Below are 26,677 nucleotides of genomic sequence, written 5' to 3'. Positions count from 1 at the left end.
CTTCTCCTGTGATCTCTGTGCAACTGACGGTTACCTATGGCATCAGCAACTCTTGTTGCTCTGTTCTGAAAATATCGGGCAAACATACAGCTGGCTGCTAAATTGTCCTGCAGTTATAGGACAGATCCACTAGTGTAGCTGTTTCCAAAGGGAACCAGCAGGTGAAGAAAGAGGAGACGATGTCCTGCACAATTATTTTAGTGTAGCCCTACCCTGAAAAACGATTGTTACAAAGTTCCTTAATACCACAGGTGGGTATCATGTACAAGAGAGCTAAATGCAGTAAATTATACTAGGCATTATTCTACATAGCACATACAAATAAAGATATCTTTCCAATATCATATAAAACTGTTGTCCTTACTAATATAAAGTTTTCTCCTTTTTACTCAAATACAGTTAAATTTCTGAAATAAATGTAGCAATCATATCTTCTACCACAAACATTGTCTCATGTCTTTTTCTGATAGAAACAGGAGGAGACTGTCAAAATTGTTATATGTCAGAACCGTAATAGTGATTTTAGCAAGCTCTTCTGCTCCTTCAGCAGTTACAGTAGATTGGCACTGTCAATGATCACCCAGTTTGTATTATTACCACAGATGCACACAGGATGGCATGTCATATTTGTTATTATTATTATTATTTTATTTTTATTTATAAGTCACCAGTACAGTAGTATAAATACACAAACAGCAACGATCCATAGCACATTACATAATACATAAAAAATTCTAAATAATACAAAGATGAGACATCTACTAATTAACAGACTATACACAGATAACTTGATAATGAAGATCAAGTTATTTACGGGACAGTAAATTAGAGTGATGGTAATAATCAATGTAAAGTAGGCCTGGGCTCACGAAAACAGGGCTAGGGAAGCTATATAAATAGATAATAATAAATAAAAGTCTTTTTAGCACATTTACCTCTCACTTCTCTAATCCCCCCCTCCCATCACCTCTGTATTAAAACATTTCCCCTTTCCCTCCTGTAGGAACACATTTCTTTCCACTCTCCCCTGTAAGAAATTCCTGCAATCACCTCTGTAGTACCAAATTCTCTTATCATCTCATCTGTCCTTAGCGAACCGCACACCCCTAGTAAAACATCCTCCCCCTATAGCAACACATTTCCCCACCATAGAATCTTCTCTACCTCTATAGCAATACTTATACCCTGTAGCAACACACCCACCCCTTAAGCTACACCCTGGAGCAACACATTCCCTGCATATTTCTTATCTTCCTCCCGTAACACAGCTCCTCTGTAGTACAGGGACTGTCTGGCAGTGAATGAGTGTCAGGTGCCGGAGACGGACGCCCTCTGCCCGCAGCTCACGTCACATGATCGCGGTGCTTGCGCTTTTGTTGCTAAGCAATCATCCTCCCACTTACTTCCTGCTCCTCTATTTAAACCCCACTCTGGCACCATTAGTGTGCCAGAGTATTGGTTCCAGTCCGCTCCAGCATTATCTTTGTTCCAGATTGTTTCCTGTGTACCTATTCTTTGGCTTGTCTGACTACTCTCCCGGGTCTCCCCTTGTACTTCGCTGCCCGCACTGGTATTGACCCTTGGGCTGTTCCTGATTACTCTTTTGTCTTCCCTCCATGGTACTGCGCTTCTCTGGTTTCGACTCGGCCTGTCTGACTACTCTCCATTCATTGCACTGGTGACTATCTGGGAGAACCGCGACCAGCACATCACACGCAGCAAAGCCCATACCTCCTTGCAGGGGTCCCTGGTGAACACCGGTGGTGCGTTAGACTCCGCGCCTCCCAGCTTAGTAGCGCCAATACCAATCAGTGATATTTCTAGTGAGAAGACGTGACAATCAGAATGAAGCTCATCCATTCTGATTCACTGGCAGTCTAATGATGTTATCACTTTGGCTGCAGGTGTGGGGGACACACGCCACAGTGAGACTCATTGCAATTTGGGACAGTTCCAGTTGTACATGGGATAGATATACTGCAGTAGTCTTTCTGTTTTGGTAACTAGTAGCAATAACATGCTCTTGTCTCACACTGACAAGCGAGATATGGGGGCATTCTAGCAGCGTGGTGCCAGTTTCTAACATAAAAACTGACACAGCTTTGTTTGATTGCTCCCAGTTGTCAATACCCAAGAAGCTCAACAGCGTTGGCTTCTCTAAAAAACAGCACTGAAGTGGGTAGTGGGCAAAAATTGCATTGTAACTATAGCTACCCATCAAATACACCCAGGAGCTACGAATAATAAGAGACTATGTGGAAAAAATTACAAGAACTGTAAACCAGAGTGCTTTACACTCATCACAAAGGCAGTGATTAACCTTCACCCTCCAGTACAACTATTATTAAAACTATTTGTCAGAATCACCCATCTAATTCTACCGTATAGCAGTGAGAGACAATATAAAACTCTGACAGAGGCACTAAATTCATTTACTTTTCTTACCAGAAAGGTCGTTGAAAACATGGGAGAAATAATATTATTTTATGAAGGCATTGTAATAGGTAAAAGAAAAAAATAAATAATATATAGATATAATAATAGACTTGTGATTATAATTAAGACGCGTGATTATCAGCTTCCTCTGAGTCCAGAGCTCAATACATCCTGCTCAGAGAGGACTGACTGATTAGTCCCCTCTAAACAGGATGTCATACTTCACTACAATCTTCTTAATGCTACAGGGTGGAGAATGATGTAGAGAGATAATGCTACAGAGAGAGTATGATGAAGGGGGATAATGTTACAGGATGGAGAATCATGAATGGAGGTTCTTTTAGAGGGTAGAGAATGATGTAGGGGGTTAATATTACAGGAGGGAGAATAATAATAAATGGGGATAATGCTACGGGAAGGAATGATATAGGTTATTGCTACGAGGGAGAATATGATGAAGGGGGATTATGTTACAGGGAGAGTATGAGGAAGGGATTTACTGATACAAGGAGAGTATGAAGAAGGATGATAATGCTACAAGGAGAGTATGATGAAGGGGTTGATGGTATAGGAGGGAGAATAAGAAAGGGGGATAATGCTACAGGGTAGAGAATAAGGAAGGAGGTTAATGCTACAGGGAGAGTATGATGGAGTGGGATAATGCTACAGGAGGGAGAATGATGAAGGGGGATAATTCTACAGGGTAGAGAATGATGAAGAGGGATAATGCTACAGGGTAGAGAATGATGAAGGGGGATAATGCTACAAGGAGAGTATGATGAAGGGGGATAATGTTACAAGAGGGAGTATGTGTTACCTGTTCCACGTTTAAGACCTGTGATATTATTGCAAGAAACTCATGCCTCATTATCAGTCCTGTTCTCAGCTATTCACTTTCTAAAGACCTCAAGCTTCGGTTCACTGCCATTCACCTGAACCTCTGCATTTACCGTCCAGCAGTCCTGCCACACTCCACAGTTCCATCTCACCTTGCTCTAATCTCCCTTAGAGGACCGCGACCTGTGGGTAGAAAGCAGCTAAGTCCATATTCTCTTTTGGGAATCCCTGGTGAATACCTATCTACCGTTAGACCGCACCTCTCTGGGGGTAAGTCTATCTAGAGTGGGGCTTCAAGGCCTATTCCAAACTCAGCCTCTGTGACATGAGATAATGCTACAAGGAGATTATGATGAAGGAGGATAATATTACAAGAGGGAGAATGAGGAAGGGTGATAATGCAACAAGGAGAGTGTGATGAAGGGGGATAATGTTACATGGAAAGTGTGATGAAGGGGGATAATGTTACATGGAGAGTATGATGAAAGGGGATAATATTACAGGAGGGAGAATGAGGAAGGGAATAATGTTACAAGAGGGAGAATGAGGAAAGGGGATAATGCTATAAGAAGAGTATGTTGCAGGGGGTTAATGTTACAGGGAGAGTATGAGGAGGGGATTTAATGATACAAAGAGAATATGAAGAAGGGGGGTAATGCTACAAGGAGAGTATGATAAAGGGGGATAATGCTACAGGGAGAGTATGATGATGGGGATAATGCTACAGGGTAGAGAATGATGAAGGGGGATAGTGCTACAAGAAGAATGTGATGAAGAGGAATAATGCTATAGGGAGATGATGATGAAGGGGGGTAATGTTACAGGGTAGAGAATGATGAAGGGGAATAATGCTACAATGACAGTATGATGAAGGGGGATAATGTTACAGGATGGAGAATGAGGAAGGGGGATAATGCTACGAGGAGAGTATGATGAGGGAGGTAATGCTACAGGATGGAGAATGATAAAGGGAGATAATGCTATAGGGTGGAGAATGATGAGGGGGGATAATGCTATAAGGAGAGCATGATGAAGGGGATAATGTTACAGGAGGGAGAAGGATAAATGGGGATAGTGTAAAAGGTGATGATTGATAAATTGGGTTGATGGAGGCTTTAAAAGGTGGAAGTGTGTGATGAGAGATGCATAAGGATGACAGTGGAAGGAAAAAGCTTAAAGTGGAGAGAGAGAGTGATGATCATAGGGAGAAATGATTAGGAGGGGGAATGAGTATGGTGATAGGGAAAGAGGGTGAAGAAATGAGGAGAGACGCACAATGGGACTGAATGAGCAGATTAATGCTTTCAATTCCGTTATTTAAATGTTGAAACAGAAAAAAAATCTAAAACATATAAGTTTTATATGTGTAGACATATTATGATATTGTTTTTGAAAGATAAATACATACATCTACAAACATACATTCATACATATACAGTCATGGCCAAAAGTTTTGAGAATGATGCAAGTATTGGTTTTCACAACGTTTGCTTCTTCAGATGTTGCTATGGTATACTGAAGTAAAATTACAAACATTTTATAAGTGTCAAAGGCTTTTATTGACAATTACATTAAGTTTATGCAATGAGTCAATATTTGCAGTGTTGACCCTTCTTTTTGAAGACCTCTGCAATTCACCCTGGCAATCAACTTCTGGGCCATATACTGACTGATGGCTGCTTATTCTTGCCTAATAAATGCTTGGAGTTTGTCAGAAGTTGTGGGTTTTTGTTTGTCCACCCGACTCTTAATGTTTGACCACAAGTTGTTAATGGGATTAAGGTCTGGGGAGTTTCCTGGCCATAGACCCAAAATTTCGATGTTTTGATCCTCAAGTCACTTAGTTATCACTTTTGCCTTATGGGGGGGGTGCTCCATCATGCTGGAAAAGTGTAACACACTTGCAGGTCCGGGCAAACTTACCTGCCCCACGCAGGCAATCCACTTGGCTGGTGACGCCGCATCCTCCCGATGGCGGGCGCCATCTTGCCATCGGATCTGCACATACACAGACCCATTCTTCTATTTAACACTTCTCCCGTCTCTTCCCATTGGCTCCTCATAATTATTTGGGTATTTAAGGCACCTGACATGGCAGTCTGGTGCCTGTTCTTTGTGCTCACTTCTGTGTAGAGTTTAGAATTGGCTCCCTGTGCTCCTGTATACCTTCCAGCAAACTATATTTTATTGGACTCCACGCTGTTCTAGTGACTCTACAATCAGCTGTTTAGTGTCATCTCCTCATGTACAGCCCACAGTTCAGTGCTACCTTTCTGCAAACTACATTGAATTGGACTCCACACTGTTCTAGTGACTCTACAATCAACTGTTCAGTGTCACCTCCTCGTGTACAGCCCACAGTTCAGTGATATCTTTCTGCAAACTATATTGAATTGGACTCCACGCTGTCCCAGTGACTCTACAATCAGCTGTTTAGTGTCACCTCCTTGTGTACAGCCCACAGTTGAGTGCTACCTTTCTGCAAACTATATTGTTTTGGACTCCACGCTGTTCCAGTGCCTCTACAATCAGCCATCCAGTGATTCTTCCTTGTCCTCGTTCTACAGTTCCGTGTTACCATTAGCAATCGGCTATACATTCTCAACTCTCCTAGCGGGTCTGTCTAGTGCTCACTCATAGGGCGACCTGCGGGGCAGGGGCTGCAAAGACCATACCTCCTTGCGTGGGTTCCTGGCGAAGACAACCTGTCCTGTTAGACTCCGCACCCTTTGGTAGAGTAGTGCCAAACTAGTCAGATCTGGGGGATCCAAAGTTCGCCCTTGTACTCCGTGACAAAACGGCATTGTTCGTCACCAAACTGTTCTTGGATGGTTGGGAGAAGTTGCTCTTGGAGGTTGTTTTGGTACCATTCTTTATTCATGACTGTGTTCTTAGGCAACATTGTGAGTGAGCCCACTCCCTTGACTGAGAAGCAGACCTTATTAAACTGAATGAAAGGGATTTGGAATCTGCGCTTCCCACAGGTGTATTTAGAAAGGTAGGCTTCCAACAAGAAAAGTGAGGGGTGGGCTTCAACCCTCTAATAGATGCAGGAGGAAAGGGGGAGTCTTGGGGCGCCAAAAATAATCAATGTATCCGTGAAGGAAATTCACTTTATTTATACATGAATATAGCCAGAAGATGCAATATGCAAGTGTAGGTTGCAACCCATGATATGTACAATGGTACAGTTGTACAAATGCATACGATATTGTAAGACAAAGCAGTAGGAATAGGAGGTGATATTATGAACACTCTCAATATAGATGGCAATCCAATATAAGGCATATACACAGCTCTATACATATGGTTCTATAATGAAGCAGTGTGAGATATAGATGATATGGTAGACACAATCTTAAACCATATAGGCTTTATAAAGTCCAATGAGATAACAGTGTGGATCCAGTGTAAGCAGTATAGCAAGACAACCAGTACCTTACACCAATATAGCCCAAAGGTGGTGGTGCTGCAGGCATAGGTACTTGATAATAACAGTCTCTAACCTTCAATGTAATTGAGTCCAGTAGAAAAACAATGTTAACCCGGCATATAGAAGGGAAATATAATGTCCCAAAGTGTATATACCCACATGTAAAAGTTTGGTGGATGTGTGGGAACGAGTCCTATACAGGCTTCTATAGCAGTCCCAGGGAGGGAAGCCCTCAGTGAAAGTGGTATACCTCTACAGGACATGTACAAATTCCATGGTAGTATGTAGACAAATAATCAGGCTTGCGGAAGTTGGACGCTGGAGCGTATGTAACTTACTCGGTCCCGGGCTATGTGGAATCCTGTACCAGCAGCTGTTGTTCCATCGAATCCTCGCAGCTGAGTGTGACGTCTATCCGGAAATGACGTCTGGCCGCGGCCGCAGCTAGGTGATTGATGGACGTGTAGGCGCATCCGATTTCATGTAGCACTACTTGATAGCTTATTTGTACACTGAAATTTAAAGTTGATATTTGTGTGCTACATGAAAAAACAGTCAGTTTTTAACTTATGTGCAAAACAGAAAACTAATTTTCACCCATTGCATTGTAACATGATTTTGAATCAGGCCATTAGTGCGTTGGCTGAATTAAGGGAAAGTGTCCTGTTGCTAGGCATTGGGACGCGAGCACACAGAGGAGGCAGGCCCCAGCACAACGAGTGAGGGGAGAGCACCTGACAGTAAACCCCTCTCCCCCCGCACCTCTCTCTGATGCAGCAGCTTGTCTTCTCCGAAAATTAGCTGAAGGTGAGTAGAATGAATGTCCTCCTTATTGACCCAGGATCTCTCTTTAGGGCTGTAGCCTCTTCAGTGGACCAGGAACTGAACCTTGCCTCGGAGGATACGAGTTCTCAGAATATGTTCTACCTCATATTCATCACTCAAGACAGATTTAATAGGAGGAGGAGAAGATCTGTTAGAAAACTCATTAAGAAAAAGAGGTTTCAATAAGGAAATGTGAAAGAAGTTATGCACGGAGAGAGGGAGGTAACAGAAGTTTATAAGTGACAGCATTGATTACATCGGTAATGGAAAAGGGGCCGATATAATGAGGTGAAAATTTCACGGACGGCACTTTGAGCTTAAAATTACGAGTGGAAAGCCATATTTTGTCAAACACATGGAGGACAGGAAGATTTTTACAGTGGCAAGTGATTATAGCGATCTGGAGTCTGCTGAAGTTTGGTTTGTTCTTGGGATATCTGAGAGAAGTTACGGATCATGTTCTGGATGACTGGTACAGAGGAGTCAGGTAAGTCAGTAAAAGTAGGTAACACAGAATGTCTACAAAAATGGGTAAAGAAAGGGGAAATTCCAGTGCACTCTTGTTGGTGGTTGTTGTGTGCAAACTCCACCCAGGGAAGGAAATTGCTCCAGGAAGATTGTTGGTTCAAGCAGTAACAGCGAAGGAAGGACTCTAGATCCTGGTTGACTCAGTCAGCCTGGCCATTAATCTGAGGGTGGTACCCAGAAGTACACAGAAGTGAACTTCAAACCGACCCCAAGGTGTTTACAGAAGGACCTCCAGAACCTGGAAACGAATTGCACTCCAAGATCGGAGATAATCTCAAGAGGACAAACATGGATGTGGAAAATGTCCTTGATAAATAAAAGTGCCACCTCAGAATTAGAGGGTAAATCCCTGAGGGGGACAAAGTAGGCTAACTTGGAAAATCGATTGTCCACCACCCAAAAAGAATTATATGACTGTCAAGAAGATCCATGATAAAATTCATGCTGATGCTGGTCCATGGAGAGTCTGGTACCGGGAGGGGGAGAAGAAGGCCGATGGAAGGTTGTATAGGAGTTTTATGTTAGACACAGACCTTGCAGGCCTGAACATTCATATGGACATCAGAGATTAAGGAGGGCCACCAATAAAGGCGAGGTAGAAGAGCAATAGTTTTCTTAATATCAGCATGTCCGGCAAATTTGGAATCGCCTTAATACTTTGGAGTGTAAATGGGTGTCCACAAAATATCAAGGCCAGAATCTTGAAAGGACTGATAATAGATTTAGATTCCAAGGGAGCACAGGTATCTGAGGAGTCAAAAGATTTGGAGAGGGCATCAGCCCTGGAATTATTCGTGCCCCATCGAAAGGTCAAAATTAATTGAAACATAGAGAAAAATAGTGACCAACGGGCTTGTTGAGGGTTTAGTCACTGTGCAGACTGTAGGTAGATGAGATTTTTATGATCAGTAAACATAGTAACAGGATGACGAGCTCCCTCCAGAAGGTACCGCCATTCTTCCAAAGTGACTTTGATGGCCAGGAGTTCTTTATCTCCAATGTTGTAATTAGCTTAGTTGGGGGAGAATTTTCTGGAAAACCCCCCACAAGGGGTGAAGATTTCAGAGGAGCACTTTTGAGTGAGTACAGCCCCCATACCTAGAGAGAAGGCATCAACTTCCAAAAAGAATGGGTTGTGTTGGTCGGTTTGTCTCAGAACAGGCACAGCCGAGAAAGCTTCTTTTAACGCCTTGAAGGCAAGGTCCGCTTCCTGAGGCCAGATCTTGAATTGTCCTCCTTTACGAGTGAGCGAAGTAATAAGGAAATTAAGGCAAGAGAACACTTTGATGAATTGCTGGTAGTAGTTGGTGAAACCGATGAAGAACTGAATAGCTTCTAGCCCAGTGGGTTGGTGCCAATTAGGGTTTGCCAATAACTTTTTGGGATCCATCTGGAGACCTGTACCAGAAACCAAAAACCCGAGGAGAAAAGGAACCTGAGGAAGTTCAAAAAGGCATTTCTCCAGTTTACTATACAGAAGATTCTTGCATAGGCGAGAGAGGACTTCTTTAACATGTTCCCAATGGGAGAAAAGGACCTGGGAGAAGATCAAGATGTCATCTAAATACATGACTGCAGACTGGTACAGATCCTGAAAGATTTCATTAACAAATTCCTGAAAGACCATGAGGGGATCACAGAGTCCGAAGGGCATCACAAGGTTGTTGTAATGCCCATCTGTGGTATTAAAGCAGTCTTTCATTCATCACCTTGACAAATTCGAATCAAATTATAGGCACCTTTTAGATCCAACTTGGTAATGTCTGTGCTCCACAAATGCGGCCAAAGAGTTCCGCCATGTGAGGAAGCAGATAGCTGTTCTTGACCATGATAGCGTTCAGCTTGCTGTAATCTATGCACGGCCTAAAAGAGCGGTCTTTCTTTTTAACAATGAAAAAGCCTGTGTCTGCAGGAGAAGAAGGCTTCCGAATGAAGCCCCGTTCAAGGTTTTCCAAGATGTATTCAGACATTGCTTGAGTTTCTGGTAGAGACAGAGGATAAACCTTACCCCATGGCATGATTTTACTCCAAATAAGGTCAATAGGGAATCCCAGGGTTGGTGAAGAGGCAAGGACTTGGAGGCTTTACTGAATACATCAACAAAGTTGTTGTAGACCACAAAGAGGATACGACTAGACAGGGAATCGTAGTCCTAGAGGGTTGCACAGACTTCAAACAGTGTTGCTTACAGGTGGGTCTCCAAGAGATGACTTGCACATGTAGCCAGTCAAACTGCGGTGAATGTGCCGTAAGCCAAGGTAAATCCAAAATAATAAGATTGACGGACTGCAGAAGAATTAGGAAACTTATCCAGAGAAGAGAGCTCCTACCAATAACTGAACTGGACTGGTTACGCAGTAATGGAATCATTGGAGACACGATTGCCATTAACCGTGGGCAGTGCCAGAGGCTGCGGCAATGGAAGGGTAGGAAGATGGAGCTCAGATGTCAGTTTACCAGATATGAAGCTCCCGGCGGATCCATGGTCCGTGAAAGCTGTCAACAGTAGAGGGTCTTTTGGAGAAAGAAGAGCCACAAGAATGAGAAATTCAGATTCTCTCTTTGAGTATGGACTAGAAGACTTGGATTCTAGGATGACCCCCCTGTCATTGCCTAGGACGAGGCATTTCCCGGCCTCCTGAAGCAAGAGGAGAGAAGATACCTGGGCTCCCCACAATAGAGACACAGACAGTTCTTAATATGCCTGTCCTGCTCTTCTGGAGTAAGGTGGGAGCGGCCCATCTGCATGGGCTCCTCAAAAGTAGAAATAGGTGACTGTTTGTTGTGTGTGTGAGGCAAGGAAAGGAACAACAGGATCATTCACGAGATCAAACCAGAGTGAGTTGTAAGATACCAGAGTGAAATTCAAAGGGGAGTCCAGAAACAAGCCAAATCAGGAGCCAAAATCAGGAAGCAGGATGCAGGTGTAACAGGAAACGCTGCAGTACGTGTGAACCAATACTCTAGCACCCTAGTGGTGCCAGAGGCTTTTTCATATACATTAACTTTAACCCTGAATGGGCAGGAGAAGATTCGTCGGCCATAACACAGCTGACCGGTGACGATGAGCATTCACATGCAGTGCGTTGGCAGAACTAAGGGAAAGTGTCCCGTTGCTAGGCAATGGGATGCGAGTACACAGAGGAGGAAGGCAGCCATCCCCGGCACATACAGGAAGTGTGGGAATGGCGCTTGACAATATATCAATGTGGGGATTTTCACATAGGATGTTTCAAAATGTATTTATTGGATAGACTTGTATTTTGAGTTTACTCACTCTCTAAAAAAGTGAAGTGTCAACTCTTTACACAATTTTAAGACATTTGACACTGAAATAAGTAAATTTTCACTAGCTCCAATATAAATATGACATAAGTAATACTAATGAGTGTGATAAAGTAATAGTAACTTGCAGTGGAGAACAGCAGCTTTGGATCCACCATACGCCTAATTTCAGTCAGGGCACTTTGGGTTAAGGAGGAGCATGAAAAGGGAGGGGATTAGCAGATGGAAATCATTAATTCTGAAGCATGTGGAGAGCCTTGGTTTGTGGAGCTGTGCAGAAATTATCATTTTATTTTACAGAAAAAGATTATTGTTAAGAGATAAAGGGCTGCAGAAGTCACATTTTCAGGGTTGCTCCTTGGTGTTCAGAGGGGCACACGGACATTTCCAGTATAGTGGTGGAGATTTGGTCTCTTCTAATACTTGTAATGGGATTTGTTTTGAGTCTTTATGTTGCATTTTGGCAGAGAATTGCATTTCTAAGCACTCTCTCAGCAATGTAATGGAAGATTGCCATCTGTAATAAAGACAGTCCCATTGTCCCTATACTCTCATGATTAATATAACCCATAAAAAAGTCTAAATTGAGCAGTATTTTAGGCAAAAAATTGAAAAGCTTATTTGATTGAAAAGAGTGGTACCAAAGGGGTGAGTGTAAGACTTTGATGCAACGTTTACACTCATGCACATGGAGCCTTTTCTCCCAGCGAGGTACACTTGTAGTTTATGAAAGCATATTCCGAGAGCGGAAAGTAGGAATGCACCTTGACGTGAGCTGAGCGCATAGCTGAGGTGCAGCAATGCCAAACCAAACCATTCTGTGGTGCACATTGTGTGCATTTCATAACTGATCTCCACTGCGTGCTATGTGGGACAATCTTCATCCAAACTCCCATGAGATGTAAGTAGGAGAAACATGAATGTGATAAAGTGGTATCCAATAAAAACAGATACGGGAGACTAATCCTGGCATTAAGGCATATAGCATTAATAGGAAAAGTATTAAGGTTTACAATTCTGCATTTAAACGAATGATCCACAATGTCACCTTCAATAAAACTACAAACATCAATTTGTGAGCGCCATTGTATTGCCAACTATGTATGGAGCAATGTGATTTTAGAATAAGCTCTTTACTCTTATGTGTGCTAAGATTCCTTAGTGGCTCTCTGGATTATTACACATTCATCTTAGAGGACATAAAAACTAGATTTGTGTTAAATCATGTATTATTTACTGCATTTAGCTTCCTGTTAACCTTTTGGTGCACAGTTGAGTTACTGAAACAAATTGAACTAGCTCGCTTTTGTAGCCAAACAGTGTGCTGTATGGTTATTGCTCTTTCCTTGTAGTTTTGGGACTCCCCATTGTCTCTATAAATCACATGAACATTGTTGTAGAAGGGTAATACAGTATAGCGAGGTTCACATTATGCTGACGGATGAGAGATTGCCAAAAGGTTCTGTAATAAGATCACGTGGTGAACTTACAAGTGACCACAAGATAATTTATGAGACTCACATTGTTACCTGTCAAGTAATAACAGGACAACCTTATAAAACTGCATTGCTGGTTTTTGATCACATAATTATCTAAGAAAAATACATGGTCAACACAAGCTCTTTTCTTAAAATATCTCTTTATTCTGGACCATACAATAATTTAGTCTTTGGCAGCTTGTATGTTAATTCAGGATCATGTGAGTATGCATAATAGAGAGAAAGAGGCAAAGAGCTTTAATAATTCAAAAAAGGCTCATGTTACAGGCATTCAAGATGCCTCTACTTGCTAGTTTTCATATAAGCTACCTATCTTTTCTGTAGTATATAATCTTTCTTTACTATTTACTAAGTGTTTCCTCTACTGTCTTTCTTCAATAAAACGAGATGCAAGTACTTGTTTATCTGCTACTCTTTATTACAAAGCTACAATCCTGCCTCCCGAAACATTGCTACTTCACCACACCACAACCTTACCTATATACAGATTTTTCCTTCATAAGTCTATCCCCTCCCTATTATATATATTCACCTTCTACTACTTGACTGTATATACTATCAACTACTTGCATCTTTTTTTCATTGCAATAGAACTGTCATCTCCTCCTATGCTAATTGTAATTCAAAACAACTGTGCTTTTTTAATCATTCTCTTATCTATAAAATATGGTATCCCGCTTGTATATATTGCATACATGACCCTTCCCAAGAGGAAATCTCCCACTTCTCACATTTATGTTCTGCAGTCTCTCCTCACACATATATTTATTTTAGCAATCTCTCATTCCCTGGAATCACATTGTAAACGGTATGACTTTCCTTTACCCTTAGTCACTTATCTAAAAGTTCCTATTTATTAATGGAGTCTATGTCCTCTGCACAAATAACTAAAAATGGATTGTTTTTCTCTGCCTCTTGAGGCAGCTCTCCCACCGAATACATCCTATCACTACATTTAATTCTATTAATACTACTCCCATGCTGTTCCTATTGTATGTAGCCTCTTTAGCTCCCCCTTAGTAGTATATATAGGGCGACAAAATGTGCAAGCTGAATTCTGATAAAAAATATACCCATTTTATGGTTATTTAGTTTGACAATTACATATATCTACCAAGCTCAACCCTTCATTCTGAAAAGCCCTGGACCGCTGTTACAGAGGAAGCCAATAAAGTTTAGTTTAAATGCCCTAAAAATATTTCCTATTAATAAAAATTAAAAAGAAATTATAATTGGATATCTTATTGGATTTGCACGCAATGCATTCTGCATTCCCAGTGGATTGGATTTTAGTGCACAAAGACTATACCATAGCAATCAATGATCAGAAAATGTGTTGGGGAATATTTGTATTTCTTTTTGGGCAGCAGACTTCTTGAGCCTGATTCATTAAGGAAAGCAAAGCCCAAAAAAATGAGTAACTTTTCACCTTGGCAAAACTATGTTGTATTGGAGAGAGAGGTAAATTTAAAATACAGAGACAGATTTGTAGTTGGGATAGGGCATGTCCTAGATCAACTTAAAATTTCAGTGTAAGCATAAAGCTATGAAATATCATCATCAGCAGCTATTTATATAGCGCCACTAATTCCGCAGCGCTGTACAGAGAACTCACTCACATCAGTCCCTGCCCTATTGGAGCTTACAGTCTAAATTTCCTAACATACACACAGAGAGAGAGAGAGAGAGAGAGAGAGAGAGAGAGAGAGAGAGAGACTAAGGTCAATTTAATAGCAGCCAATTAACCTACTAATATGTTTTTGGAGTGTGGGAGGAAACCAGGGCACCCGGAGGAAACCCTCGCAAACACGGGGAGAACATACAAACTCCACACAGATAAAGCCATGGTCGGGAATCAAAATCATGACCCCAGTAATGTGAGGCAGAAGTGCTAACCACTAAGCCACCTTGCTGCCCCAAAGTATTTGTGTGCTACATGAAAAAACAGCCAGTATTTATCTAATGTGCAAAATAATAAACTAATTTGCACCCCTTACATTGCAACATGGTTTGTCCAGGAGAAAACTTACTCCTTTTTTGCCTTCCTTTCCTTAATGAATCAGGCCCCCTGTGCAGGGGCAGGCTGGGTTGGGGGGCAAGAGGGCATCTGCCCCCTGGGCCGGTGCCATCGTGGGCTACCTTGGGCTGGGTCACTTGCATTTTTTTTTCCTTCAGAATGCTCCTAATAGGCTGCTGAGTCTAGTCTTGCTGCCCTGGCTAAAATTTGCCAGCCCTCCCTGCCCCTGTGTCTATGCCTTGGAGGAAACTGCAAAAGGGTGATAAGAATAGTTTGTACTATTGTACAGCAAATGTAAAATCAATGTCAAACATATTATGTTATGGCAAGAAGAAGGGTGTGTCTGTGGAAGGAGTCAGTGAGGATTTTTGAACTGACCAGTGATTTTGTTTTGTGACCAGTGTTAGTAGGATACACTGGATAGTTAAGATACATGCTGTTAGTCTGTCAGTCATCTCTATCTTTCTTCTACACTACATATGTAATCTCCTCTATTACTTCTGTATATGATCTCTTACATCCCTTCTGTATTAAATGCAGTCTTATCTAATAGTTTTGCATGTAGTGTCCTATATTAATGTATGCAATATTATCTACCTCCCTTCTGTTTTACATGCAGTCTCCTCTATTACTGCACACAGTCTTATTGGCTTCATTTCTATGTTACACACAATCTCCTCTAATATATATTGCATGTAGTCTTTTTTCCCGTTCTTCTGTATTAAGTGGCCTATTTATCAAGCCTAAAATCATACGAAAATGGCTGTTTAGCTTAGGAAAGCTTAAAATTCAGGGTCCCCAGCAGCCAACACCATCTAAGGATCGTGTTAACAGTTCTAGCCTATGGCTAAAACACTGCCTTCCCTCCATTGACTGATCCGTCTCTGTGCATGTGCTGACCATGCATATGGCCACGCATATGCAGTAAAGACACCGGATCAGAACCCAGAAGTTCCTTCCTTCATCGCAAGTGGTGAAAGAATTCTGGCTACGCTACAGTCATCTGCAAGACTGTCTCTTATCGGATGCCTAGCACATCTTTTGTAATAAATTGGTCCGAATAGGCATCCCTTATTGTTGTGAAAAGTGTCAATCAGGGATGATAATTAACAGGACAAAATTGTGATTATTTATAAATAGGCCCCTAAATGTTATCTCCTCTACTTCCGTCCTCAAAGACATGCTAAATGCCTCCTTACACCTCTTCCATATTAAATGTAGATTCCTCTAATGCAGTCATTCCCAAATCTGGCCCTCAAATCCGCTCAAAAGTCTAGATTTGATGACTATCTGTGCTTGACAACAACAGGTGACAACTAGTGCCTGATTCTGTTTGATTCCATGCTCAAGTGATAAACTTGTAGTTGGGACCACGTCTCTAATGCTTAATGCATGTGGACTCCTAAACCACTCTTCTCCCTTACATTCAGTCTACTCCAATGCTTAATATGGTCTCAGCTGTATATCTGCTGTATTTAATGTGGCCTCCTGTGTATCATGGGACATAATTGGCCTGAGTTTATGACATTTTCCTTCTGCACTAACATAACCTGGTGAAGCCAGATGTGATTTGGCCATTTTGCTCTTGGGTTGTATGGCAAGACTGCCCTGTGCATGAGCCTTAGCTTCCTCCAATAGTTATAGCATGAAGTATTATTTTACTTTCTGTATAACATGCAGTCTCCTCTAAGGTGTGCATATACATATAGCTGGTATGGTGAATGCATCAGAAATGTTATTGACTGCTATGGGAATAATGATGCAAGGAATAAATAAGTACACTCAGTGTTCATGGTGAACACTGGAACAGACCAAGAAATACAACAATTAGCAGATATAATAGTCCATTCTAAATTTGTAATGTGCCCTATGTAATCTGTGGATTGGTTCCTAGTAATTCATATTCACCATGCAGTGCAAAACATAAACGGGTACATGCATGGATAAATGACAATGTGCACGTACCTATTACTTACTACAGTAAATGGGGTCTCCTCTACCTGCTTTCTATGCACGCCCTCAATTTGTTTTCCGTGTCAAATGCAGTATCCTCTCTTTCCATTTAGCAATTTACTTGCTGTCTCCTCTACCTCCTTCCTGTATTACATGCAGTCTCTTCTATCTCGTCCATTATCTACCTCCTTCTCTCCAGTACATTACATGAAGTCACATTCTCTACCTCCTCCCTCTATAACATGCAGTCTCCTCTACCTCTTTCTATGTTATACATACTGTCTTCTCTCTGGCATGCCTTCTCAGTTACATAGTTTCCCCTATCTCGCACTCATCATTAAATACACCTGCTATACTCCATCCCTGATATTGCAGTCTTCTATGACCGATGCCAGTTACACAGTCTTCTTTCTATCTCCCACTCAATGTTACATGCAGTCTTTTCTCTTTCTCTCCCACTATTAGCTGTAGACTATCCCCCTCCTTGAGCTTATTGGATATAGTTTCACCTCTTGCTGTCTTCTTGTTAAAAGCAAAATTTGGTCCCTTTCCCTATTTGAATTAGACGCAGTATTTCCTCACCCCCTCTTTTTTATAACATGCAGTCTCTTCCCCATTCATTTTTAACTGCGGTGTCTATTTCTTACACCTTTCCCGATTATATCAGTTCTCCTCTAGGCAACCCATTCCCCATAGCCCTCTTCCTAATACATGCAGTCTCCCCGTTTAGCCCTCTTTCTCCCCCTTTATTACATGCAGTCTCTTCTCACTCTCATCCCCCTCTCTCCCCCTCTCTCTATTAGATGCAGTCTCTCCGCTCCTCCCCCTCTCCTGCTCATGTTGTGTCTCCGGTTCCTGAGCTCCCGGAGCGGACCGGACCCCCCTCACCCAGCCCCCCCCAGGGGCCCCCGAGGGATCTCGGGGCTCCCCGCACTCCCCGCTCTCCCGGGGGAGACCCAGAGACCTCGGACACAGTGGGACAGTCCCCCAAGAGAAGGAGAAGCCCCATCACCAGAGACAGACTCCCCAACATCAGAGATTCCCCGTACTCAGACAGCGATCTCCCCGGCAGTGCAAAAGAGCCCCGCATCAGAGACACCTCCATCGGAGAAAACGGACCTACAGTCACACAAAAAGCCTCCACCATCGATCCCGATCTCCCGACTACCGGCAGAGACACCCCGATTCGAGACAGAAACACCCCTACAGGAGACAGAGACACCCCGATTAGAAACTCCCCCACCACTGTCAGAGATCCCACCAGCTACACCAGAGATTCTGCAATCGGAGATACAGACCACACTGTCCGAGACAGAGACCCCCCGGTCAGAAATAGAGATCCCATCACAAGAGACAGAGACCCCCCTGGCTCAGACAGAGACCCACCCGGCCGGCGGATGGAAGAGACGGCGGGGAACGCGGTGATCATCAGGATCGGTATCCCGGATCTGCAGCAAACGGTAACCAGTGTCTATCTGTAACTATGTGCATCTATGTGTTGCTGTCCGTCTGCTAGATATACTGCATGTCTGCTATGCATCAACAGAATTCGATATATATATATATATATATATATATATATATATATATATATATATAATCAGACATTGCCACAATAATTTGTATATAGGCATGAACCGTGCATGGATATGCTTACATATTTAGGGTGTTTTTATTTTAATTAAACCCTGTATTAATATTTAGAGATGCCTTTTTATACGTTTGCTCATATGGTGGATAAGGACAGCGGATGGCAGTGCTTGGCTACAGTGGCTGTTTTGTGCTGTGAATTTGCAGCGCCTGTCCTTATGGAATGGCAAGTGCAGTAGTTATCAGCAGCTGGCCAAGTTGAGTAGTAGATTGGAGTGCTTTGCCAAAAAGAGAAATAGTGCAGTGGATGCATGTGCCAGCACAGGATGTATATTAAGTGTAATAGATAACTGCATGTGCTAGAGATTGTTGTTTTTCACCATCTTATTTGCAGCACATATATAATAGCATGTGATGGAGTAGCAATGCTTTGCCATCCATGATAATGTAAATTGTAGTACCTGGCTGAACTGTGTTAAGTGAACTAAAAGTGTAGTAAATGTTAGTGCATGATTTCTGCATGGTATTTATTACTGATGGCAGTGCTTCACCATGATTCTGTAGGTAGTGATTAACCATGTTTATTGCAGTAGATTGCAGTGTCTGGAACCTGCATATCTTGTATTGGAGATGGCAGTTCTTTGCCATGATATTTTTAATGGAAATACTTCTACATGGTAATATAGAGTTGGTGTCTGCCGTGATTCTATAGATGGCAGTGCTTCACCATGATAGTGTAAATGGCATTTCTTTACTATCAAGTATAGATAGCTGTGTTTCACTATGATACTGTAGATGGCAGTGACTTACCATGATACTATAAATGGCAGTGCTTAACCATGAGTATACAAATGACATTGCTTTACCATGATACTACAAATGATAGTGCTTAAGCATGCTACTACAAATGACATTTTTTTACTGTGATACTACTAATGACAGTGCTTCACCATGATAGTGCTAGTAGAAATACTACACCAGCATTGATTAGATAGCAATGTTTCACTATGATACTGTAGATGGCAGTGGTTTACCATGATTTTATATATGCCAGTGTTTCGCCATGATACTGTGAATGAAAGTACTTTACCAACAATTTGTACATGGCAGTGCTTCACCATGATATTATAAAGGACATTGTTTCATTGTAGTGGCGCTTCAACATGATCCTATAGGTGGTAGTGCCACAACATGATACTCTAGATCAGTGATGGGTAACCTTATACCCTTCAAAAGGGCCACACATTGCCCTTAATCTCAGAATAAGAGCTGGGGCAGCAGGTTAAGTTTATCAGGTCATGAACCAAAAAATAAAATCTGGGGCATAAAGCACAGAAATTGACTGACATGGCATAAAACAGGGATGAGCTGAGGGCTCCAGATGAAGGCCTGGAAGGCTGCATGTGGCCCTAGCGCCACCTGTTGTCCATCACTGCTGTAGATAGCAGAGATCGCTGTGATCATGTACATGGCAATGCCTCACTTTGTTACTTTAGATGCTTCACTATGATCCCCCAGATAGTAGTCCTTTACCATAATACTATAGGTAACAGGTGTCATGATACCAGGGACACTCACAGCCTATTTACCCTGGATAACCTGCACCAGATCAGCGCTTTCTGGGCTATGTTCAGCCTACTGCTCACCCTCAGTACCGTGGACCTGGGAACATACTTTCATACCCAGACAAATATACAGATAAAAATATGCATGAAGTGTATTAACACAAAACACCGACAGCAATTGCCTCCCTTTCAAGAAAGGGTTAACAAGTCTTACTGCAGTGGATGTAACACAGCACCTAATGGATAAAAGTATAGTACTATATTGGTCTACAAGTGGCCAACACTGCTTATCCCATTGTAGTTTTCTCTTCAGGGCTGCAGATGCATCTCTCCTGAGACTGCCAACAAGGCAGTGCTCCTGCTTCACTGACAATGTGCTTTCGGCAGGCACACATATCCACAAGACCCACAGGGATATCCAGATGAAAGAAGGACACTAGCCACCCTTCCGTTCTTTCAGAAGTACTCTGATCTGCAGTCTGTCAGCGAGAGCACCTCATCTTCAGGTAGTTCAGTGGAAACCTCTCACCAGTCAGATACTCAGCTCATGCTCAATGACCCCTCCTAATCTCCAGAAGTGGTTTTTAACCAGTCTACCGATACCAGCCTCCAGACAGAAAGTCTGATCCAGGCTCCCAGGTTTGCAGCCCTTATCTCTATGGGCTGAAACCTGTTTCATCCCCATTACTGCTTTGACTTCTTTCTTATCTCTCTGTGCTGAGACTTGTCTCCTCCTTGTTACTGGTTTGACTTCTTCTCATCTTCCAAGGGCTGGAGAGAAAGTCAGGTGCGGGCAATGACTCCACGTTGTCACACAATAGATTTTTCTGAAAAGAGCCTACTCACTGAGTGATGGGATTGGTGAGGCATAGTTCCAAGTGCTTAATCCCTTTGCAGCCTATCTGCAAATGATTACACTCATCTGTTCCCTGGAAGCGTAACTAAGCTATTGGTAGTGGCTTCAGCTGGCTCTTATCCCTTCTTTAGAACTGGCTCAATTGATATGTTTGCACCTTCCCAACTTGGCTGTAGCTCTTTTGCAGAATCGGTACTCATACCAACATAAAGCATGGTTGCCATATACATTACACAGAATAATTACAGTGGCATACAAATAACTTGGGGTATTCTAAGGAGAGCGAGTCCCCATAGGTTTAACTTTTATTGACTATGTCTGTACCCACCTATCCTGCAACCTGGGGATCTGAGGTTCAAAAGGGCTAAAAAGTATATTGATTATAGTCCACACTTTGTAAGAAACTAGGTACAGTAATGGTGGTATCAAGTTATTCCCTAATTTCCTCACATTTCTTCTCCACTTTTTAGTCAGAGCAGCCTACATTACCCTTGTCCAAAATAGACTGCAAATGCTGTGGTACTGTCCAGTCAGTTCTTCCCCTGGGTTCGTTTGGATCCTACTGCAGCAGTCCACAGTTTCTCCCATCGGTGTTCATACTGGTAGGTAGCAGGATCTAATCAGTGAAAACACTAGGCTAGCTCCACTTCCTCCTCCGCTCATCGGTGTCAATGGGACCTCCAAACCCCAGTAAATGCACAGAGGAGAACAAGGATGCAGACCAAAATCCTTTATTTAGCCCCCCCCCCCACCCCCTAATGTACAACTGAACCACTTCCTGGTGTAATAAATCTTCAGAGCCTAGATAAGTCAGGCGGGATTGCTGTGCACTCATCCCCACTGTACCCGGTGGCCAGCTGTTCGGCTACAAGAATGGTAATACCTGTGGCTTCTTGCTCTGCTCTGTCTTCTCAGAGCACAACACTCCCTCTCCCAAATGCAAAACCGAAAACTACCAAGTGGCAGACAAATGTTGGGGCTCTGGGACAAACTGATCGGGCTGGTTGGACTTCTTCATATATTCCTCTAGTGGCTCATCTGCAGCATTGTTCTCCATAACCTTGGTTGGGGCAATATGGGGTTATAGGGCATCAGGAACAGCGATTATGCCTCTTTTGGAGTCTGTCTGGCCCAATGTAGCAATAGAGGAAGCGGGTTGCAGATTCTCCTCTTTAGTATCTTTTCCACATTGATCTCTGTAAGGATATCTGCCCTCAAGTCATGTTGAGCCGGTGTTCTCCAGCACTGGCATTCGGTCAACATCTCCTCATCTTCAATCTCCGCATACGGAAAGAGGGAGCGAAGTCTTTTGTTAGGTATCAGTTTGTTGGCCCCTGCTCTTTTCAATTCTCCATTGGCGTCACTCAGCAGAGCAAAGGGGAGATTCCAACATCTCTTCCACTGCCGCCTCCTCCCCAGTAGCTACTGTGCTGTTGGCCTCCTCCAGCCACTTAGACCTCATCTCGGATGTAGCTGGTGGAGACATCTTCTCCCCTTGATCTCGTGGTGGGCCTCTCCCAGCCAAATATAATGAGTAGCCTATTGCTGTCTTTCACTGATGGCTTCCCCCTGCAGGGCTAGCTAGGCATCTGAGATGGTGGAGCTAACTGTGCACTGGATCAGAGCTGGGAGTCCAGCAGTGGCACTCTTCCCGTGACAATATACCTTGTGGCAGCTGCTGGCACGCTGGGACCCTCGAGAGCAGACACTCTGCTCCCATCTCACTATATTCCAGGTCAACATATCGGATGATGATGGCTGTCTCTTTGGCTATTAGCTATCTTGTGTTCTGAAGGCTGTCATCTGCACGATCCTCTTTCTGGGGCCACTGAATTCTCCATGTAGCTGAAATTAGGCGAGCCCACTTTATCTCCACTAGTTTGCATTGTTGCCACCATCGCAAATCTATTTTAAGTTCCAGGGCTGTTCCATGGCTGCCTCCAGAATCATCATCTGGGCGGTTGGAGCTATTGGACCACAGGCCCAAGGAACCTGCTGCTGGCAGTGGTACCACAAATTGAAGGGGTGATTGGGGCCAGTACTCGGCCCACTGCAGTACTGATCCACAAGCTGGCTCTCCCTTCTCTTCCTGCACTTCTCTACAGTGGATTTCTGCTGGCTCAGGACATCAGGAACAGGGGTTGGGGTCTCTTGCAACAATTGGATCATCATCCAGATAACCTCCTCCAACTTGGTGAGCCTGTGTCCACTGTTGCCTCAGTTTCCTGTTCTTAGCTTTGGTTCATTTATGTTGCATTAGAAACTATTGTGCCTCTGTTTATCCATGTGACTTCTGATTTGAAGCCACTAGTGCTGATTCTGCCTATCACTTCCACTCCAGCTGAAGAGCAGGAACGAAAGATATGAGGAGGGGAGAATTGGAAGACGAGGGGGGAGAAGGTGTGACACAATAGGACAATGTTTTTTTTTTGGACAGATGGGAAAGAAAAGAGAATGTACAGATGGAATAGAGGACAAACAAAGCCATACACGCCTAGGGGTATAAAGAAGATAGCCATAACGTGGACTCAGAGACACACAAACAGTTGGTGGGACATGAGCAGAGTGAAGCACCCATGGAGGGAGAGTAATTAATGGGGAGACATTGGTACACATAATTGGAGACAGAGAGACAGACACGCAAAGGGAGAACAGAGGCGTACACTCAAAGGGGGGACAGAAGTGCACACACAAAGGGGGGACAGAAGTGTACATGCAATCGGTGGGCAAAGGCGCACACACAAAGGGGGGGCAAAGGCACACATGGGGTACAGAGCTAAATAAGGAGATTCACATACAAATTTGGAGACAAAGGCAAAGTGTGAGGCAGAGTGCTGCAGACAAAAACAAAGGGTGAAACAAATACAGGGAGAAAATGGAATAGACAGAAGAGGAGAAGTCAGGGCAGCCGAGCTGGTGATTTGTAGCAAGTGTTTACTGTGGACTCCCCTGCTATTATCATCTCTGATCCCCATTATCTCCTAATATCATTATCTCACCCCCACCATTCTATAATATTATCTCTTCCCTCACATCCACTAATATTATCTTTCACCACCTGCCATCATTTCTCACCATCTCTATGTCTTCAGTTGTCATATCTCAGGACCTTTGTCTTCTTTGGACAATTTAATTTCCCTCCTCACCTTATTTCACCTCCTCATGTCATTTTCTCTCCCTTGCTAATGCCGGGAGCACGCAGTGCACATAAGCAATGGAGAAAGCCGGGGGAAGGGGTAGAGGAGGAGAACAGAAGGAAAGAAGACGTGGTGCCAGGGACAACGTGCACACAGCTAGAGACTGCTCTGTCTGTCCACTCAGTTCAGTCTACAGAGATACTGGCTCAAATTATTTAGATTTAGATTGGGCCAGTCTGCCCCAAACCAAAGCGGCCACATGAGATCAGGGGGGCATCGGTCTACCTGGAAAACTCCCAGTAATGTAATGTTATAGTAATATGTTAATGTTAAAAAACTTCTCATATATCAGACTATTAGCTGTAACATTATTATTATAAAATCTTAATATAATTGAAGAAACAAATGTATTTTAATTTTCAAACCTGGACTAATTAATTTCTCCATGAACATTTAAGTCATTGTGAAACTGTGCCTTTCTTGGGCCATATCTTGTCAGTCATATGGCAGAGGAATGTATATTTGTTATGTGTTGTAGTTTATCTTTAAAATAAGCCATATCCACTTTTGATGTCCCCAGAAGTGCGCATTCAATAGAGTTACAGTTTGGATGTAGTTTATGGGGCCATGGCATAATAATTTTGTTCAAGTATTTTGTGTCAAGTGACGATTGACATACAGATGTAACTACAGTAGAGGATTGTAGCAGTTTGCAAAAAAAAATCATCCCACAATATGTTGGTTGCACTCACTTTAATGGCAAGAATATTTTATAAAAGACTGAGCTATAGTGAGGGACTAGCTCCTGATAATCACACAAGTTAGCAAATCCAGGTCTATATAAAACCTGCCCCATTACAGAAGGAAAGAAAATGTGTAAGGAGGACAGATGAGGTTACTTCTGCTTTGGCCAGCTTTTCTACATGGCTTGTAACAGGAATAAGATGAAACAATTGATTACCAAATATTACCAAGTTGTCCATTCTAAAGCAAAGCTATAGGTATTATTCAAATAGAGATTCAAGGTGCCACTGCATACACACTTCAGTTTAGATGGCCAATGAGGCCTACCTCTGTAGACCCAACATTTGAATTTGATTGGATCTATGAGTATTACTGCCAGTAAATTCAGTCGGAAAGTGACCACATCAGACCCTCTAAATGGTCATCCTCTGACCTTGCTAATAGTGCCATGTTGGATCAGGCTGTGCGGGACTTAAGCATTTGGACTGTGTATGGTCAGTTTAACAATAATTTAAGAAAAGCAAGATGTGGGGCCTGATTCATTAAGGAAAGTTAAACAAAAAATTGAGTAAGTTTTCTTACTCAAGTGTTCTGGACAAAACCATGTTGCAATGCAAGAGGTGCAAATTAGTTTATTTTGCAGAAAACAAAAATCGGGATTCAAATTAGCGCCATTGGTCCCTCACCGATTAAATGCAATAGTCAGTCACAATATTTCAGGGAATACAATTACACTGAATAACGTGTTAAAGGACATTAAGCCGTCCAATAGAACACAAAGTCTGCTCCACATGTTTAACATAAATATCTGAAGATATGAGGCCGTCCAATCCGTTTTCTTATGACGGATCCTTACCCCATATAGAAATGGAACTTACAGAGTGAATTCTTTCTATGTTCACGTAGCAGGTGCTTGTAATAAACGTTCAAACAATTCAATCCACCCGGGGGAGTCGGGTCCACTTATAAACGCCAATCACATGCAAAAAGAAAAAGTGCAAAATCTAGTGCATTATGTTTTCTTAAAATCACTTGTATTTAATAAAATCAGTTAAAACTCATAAATTTGTCACATACAAAAAGGATTGCAGTTGCTCGTACCAGATTGCAGGAAAAAAGCGCATGTAGAAATAGGATATTAAGTCCAAAATATCTTCAAGCGATTCCTCTGCATCAGTTGTAAATATCCAGGATAAGCAACCAGCCTTTCAATAATTGTCCACCAATGCGTTTTGACTATTCCATAAGTCTTTTTCAAGGTAATGTGACACAGCTACAGGGAGTTCAATTTCTACTCCTGTATCCCGATCATGTGACTCATTAGCGTAGCAAGTTACATACTTCAAAAAACAATTCTTAATACAGGATTATCCAAATAAATGCAATTAATGCATATAAAAACATCTACATATCATTGCAATGTGGAGGAGAAATCAAGAAAAACAAAACAAAACCACGTCCAAGCATGTGTTCCACAACTTCATAATGGTAATTCAAACCTCGTTGTGAGTGCGCAGGCGTTAATACAGCAACTCAGTTTCAAATGAATCGTATCACGGAGCATTCAAAATTCAATGGTCGAATTCAAGTATCATCTCTCCACATTCCAATAATATAAAGGGAAAATCATTTGATTATTGCTCCGGAAGGTATAAGAAAAAAAGAAAAAAGTGAAAAAATAAAAAATAAAAAATCATATATCAATAAACATAAATTTACTCCAAAAAACATTTTAACTCAAGTTTCTTATTCAAACCTCAGACATCAAGCAAGTTAAATTAAAGATCCAGGACATCTCCTTTTTAGATAAGAGGTTATCCAGATCCCTATTTTTCCAATTACCTTGAATGATATCAATACCCAAAAAATGTTTAATACCTGACACAGGGCAATTGTGATGGAATTTAAAATGTTTTGAAACAGAGTGTAATTCATATCCCACCTTAATAATACGAAGATGTTCATATAATCG

General features: G+C 42.3%; 1 protein-coding gene across 8 annotated transcripts in view; it reads left to right on the top strand.

Moving 5' to 3' along the window:
• Nucleotides 1–26,677, top strand: part of SHANK3 (SH3 and multiple ankyrin repeat domains 3) — a 275,347-nt gene that overhangs the window by 60,368 nt on the left and 188,302 nt on the right. For all 8 annotated transcript variants that reach the window (XM_075208458.1, XM_075208456.1, XM_075208460.1 and 5 more), the window contains exon 3: nucleotides 17,617–18,273. In XM_075208458.1, the coding sequence (XP_075064559.1) occupies nucleotides 17,617–18,273 (657 nt within the window). The remainder of the gene's footprint in view (nucleotides 1–17,616; nucleotides 18,274–26,677) is intronic.

The sequence above is a fragment of the Mixophyes fleayi genome, chromosome 4 (assembly GCF_038048845.1).
Source record: "Mixophyes fleayi isolate aMixFle1 chromosome 4, aMixFle1.hap1, whole genome shotgun sequence".
NCBI classification, from domain to species: Eukaryota; Metazoa; Chordata; class Amphibia; order Anura; family Limnodynastidae; genus Mixophyes; species Mixophyes fleayi.
Note: the sequence above shows the minus strand (reverse complement) of the source record. Positions and strands in the feature narration are given on the sequence as shown.